The sequence below is a fragment of the Opisthorchis viverrini genome (assembly GCF_000715545.1).
Source record: "Opisthorchis viverrini unplaced genomic scaffold opera_v5_581, whole genome shotgun sequence".
Classification (NCBI taxonomy): domain Eukaryota; kingdom Metazoa; phylum Platyhelminthes; class Trematoda; order Opisthorchiida; family Opisthorchiidae; genus Opisthorchis; species Opisthorchis viverrini.
In genome coordinates, this window is record NW_008752240.1 from 123,068 (window position 1) to 126,467 (window position 3,400).

Genomic DNA, 3,400 nt, shown 5'->3' on the forward strand with positions numbered 1-3,400 from the left:
AATTAGGTCTCTAGTCATGTTTGCAGAAATCACCTGAACACTCTGGTCATTCCGGAAACCTCAGTCAACGAAGTTGACAGAAAAGCACATATGCGTTGATGGGTGTGTGGACAAAAACCCGGTGTTGGGTAACATTATTTAGCCGTGTCTGAGGTACGTCTCATAAGTGTTGCAGACCACGAGTCCACTCTTTGTTTGCATTTCGGTTGTCAAATTCTAGTTATTTTCACATAATTTGGCAATTATGGGCCGTCAGTTTGGCGTACTCAGGGTCATTAGAACCTGAGGTGTTTCGTCTATTTAAGGTAAAGGTTGTCGGGTTATCACCGTTTTCACTACTAACTGATGCGCTTTTACTCTACTTGTTGCATCGTGATATACTTATTCTGTTGTACATTATTTATATTGTACAATTCTGTTGTATATTGACTACACGTTGAATGCACTGGATCCCAAGTATTTCACTTACACATCTGACATTAAGCCACCTTAACACTCTGGGTAATCCTAAGTACTGCAGTGCTGGCAGTAACTTTCTTTGATCACCGTTGTGCGGATGGCGACTAATATTGGCCAGCAACAACTGGCCACGTGTCTCCAGGGTTGCAGGTCATCAAATGTGAGATAACGGATCTGTTGAGCAACTAGTATCTTCCAAAGCTCATCAATGGGTCTGCTTCTGAATTTAATGTCTAGGATTCTCTCACACCACGCACAGTAGAACGGTAAACGTAGCTTTATGAAAGTTCAGAAAGCCTTTTTAGATTGGGAAGTTCATCAGAAATAGCTTCAATGAATATGTGTTGAGGGAAGAGAAGCGTGTTCTGCACTATCAGGAACAAGTCCTCTGACTAATTACCATAGATAAAGTCAAAATAAAAGTAACGCAGTATTCCTTTCAGATTACCAATGCCACTTTGAGTGGCTTGTTTTCTTGCTTGCTGAAGGACTTTCAAATACTCTGTTGAGGATGCATTGTTGAGTTTATTTCGCAAAGTCAACCACACGATCAACTGTTATTTGGACAATAAAAAAATTCGAATGAATTTCCCTCTGAAATTAGGCTACGCGCCCCTGTCGCAATATCAGCAAACAGCAGTACTACGAACGGGAATTAATTCGAATACCCCTGTACAAATGAGCGGTAGTGACGCCGAATCGGCTCTTCGCTCCGGTACAGCTTGGAGACTGGAAAAACGGTATCAGATTTGGTCACCTAAGCATCTGAGTTTGTTCCATTCTGGTTAGTAACCCGAAGCCCATCATTCGTTCTTGGCCTGCGTACTGAAAAAAAATCAACCACCGATGGTCCTTTTTTAATATGACTGTAAGGTAACCTACATAAAACATCATGACCTTCAAAACCACGTGCATATTGTACAGCGGTTATCGCTTCTAGTTTCGCTCGCCGCCGCTCAGGGGAGATGGGGAATAGCTACGCACTGAAAACTTATTACTAATTTCCTGTTTTAGGATCGCACTCATGGAGACAGAACACATGAAAAACAAGTGAGATACAGCACGTCCCTCAGGCCTAGACAGGGACAACCCAGAGTGTAGCACTGAACTCGAGCCCGTAACTTGGGCACCGCGCATTTCATTCTAGAGGATGCCAAAAGCTTGAAGCTTCCGAGGGTTCCGTTAGGTGGACAAAGGCCAAACCACGGGCCACAATAATTAGACCTTTAAGACATGTGGTCACTGGTCCGTAAGCAGAACTGAGTACCAAGTAGCAGACACCGATCAATCTGTGTAGAAACGTAAATATAAGAAAAAACCAAGTATGTGTAGTATAAGTGTTAGTGCAACCCAAATGTGTAAACTGTACAGGGAATGGGAAAAAACTGCCCGTTAATGGCATGCAGTGTGGCGTTCAAGGTGTCCCTTTCTCGGAGGCTCCCAGAGCAGCAGCGATACTCGCTGCAGCAGCTGTGGCTGCGGCCAAAGGATCACTTGATCTTTCGAGGTCTTCACCCGAGATATTCATTGTCTGGTTAGGCGTTCGCGGTGGTGACACCGTACCATGACGATAAGAACCGCGGCTACTGGAACGATGTCTGCTAGACCTGGAGGGTTTAGAGGAACGTTCACGGTCCCTGCGATGACTCCGGTGACTTATTTTTTCACGGCCACCAGAACGATCTGAGCGAGAATGAGCTCGTTCCGATCGGTCTCGTTCCGTCCGTCTGTCACTTCTTAAAACAGCGGAAGTAGGTGCTGGAAAGTCATCAGCGTCCGTAAATTCACCATCACGAGACCGATGGGAACGACGAGAACGCCTGTCATATTCCCGGTCAGAACGTCCCGATTCATGATGCCTGGAAAAACAAGTACATGTGTTTGTAAGATCCGCACCGTATTAGGCTGCAAGGTGTGAGGAAGCGGCGAAAAACAGATGGAAAACTAACACGAAAAAAAAAACTGAAGTTTCGATTACCAATAACATTTCGAATTCGTCTTCAGAGTTGTTAGAAGAAACCGATAAAACTAAGGGCTAGTGTGGATTAGTTGCGTCCCGGTTACAAAAACTATTCGTTAATTTTCATGCTCTAGTACTCTATCCACATCGTACGGCTAATGCTGTGGCAAGGTACTTATTCTTACATCCCCGCCACGACTCGACAAACCACTATTGCCCTCTTTTCAGAAGAGCTTGATAAACAATCGGTAGTTTTTATTTGGGTCAGAGAAAGAGAGAGGGTCAGAGTCAGAGAGCATAGTAGAAAAATAAACAGGCCGCCGATAAACGCAGATGAATATCAAGCGTTACTGAAAGACTCGGCAATCGCGGAACACGCACTGGATACGGGGCACAAAATAGACTTAGAAAATGTTGAGGTTTTGAGGCGAGGACTACGGTCCACCTCACAGAGACTAATAGCAGAGGTGGTAGAAATCGCCAAGCGTCCCAACGTTAACAGAACGGAAGGCGCGGAACTGGCAAGCGTGTGGAGAACGGTCTTGGGTCACTGGAGCTAACACGTGTTGGTGTGCGATCATCAGAGGGAAGAGTGGTCATCACCTGAACTCCACTTAACCTTACGCACCTCCCTTCCCCCCAACTAAATTGTCGTAACATTCACGTCCTCCGATGATCAAGGATATACCAGTGGTACCCGGGGTGAATCGTCAAGTGAAGCACCCTGAGGCGGAGGATTAAGGAACGAAAAGTAATGGGAAGTAATTTGAAACTCCTCCAACCCACCAATTCAAGATTTTGACGCCCACGCTAGCCGACAAGAGCTGTTAATTGACACTCAACACTGATCTAGTGTGAAGAGGACTTACTGATTTGTTCCCCGTGTGTCTTACAACCTGGCCCATTTGGTGACCTGTTCACTTGGCCTGATGAAGCTTTTGTGTCAAAAGCGAAACGTTGCCCAAATAAAAACTACCGATT

At 45.2% G+C, this 3,400-nt stretch overlaps 1 protein-coding gene across 1 annotated transcript in view; it reads right to left on the reverse strand.

The window, feature by feature from the left end:
• Positions 1 to 1,794: 1,794 nt before the first annotated feature.
• The window catches only part of T265_11773 (hypothetical protein), a gene marked incomplete at both ends in the record, with an annotated part of 26,201 nt that continues 24,595 nt past the window's right edge, over positions 1,795 to 3,400 (reverse strand). Inside the window, one exon of the mRNA XM_009178527.1 lies at positions 1,795 to 2,318. Coding sequence (XP_009176791.1) covers positions 1,874 to 2,318 — 445 coding nt within the window. The remainder of the gene's footprint in view (positions 2,319 to 3,400) is intronic.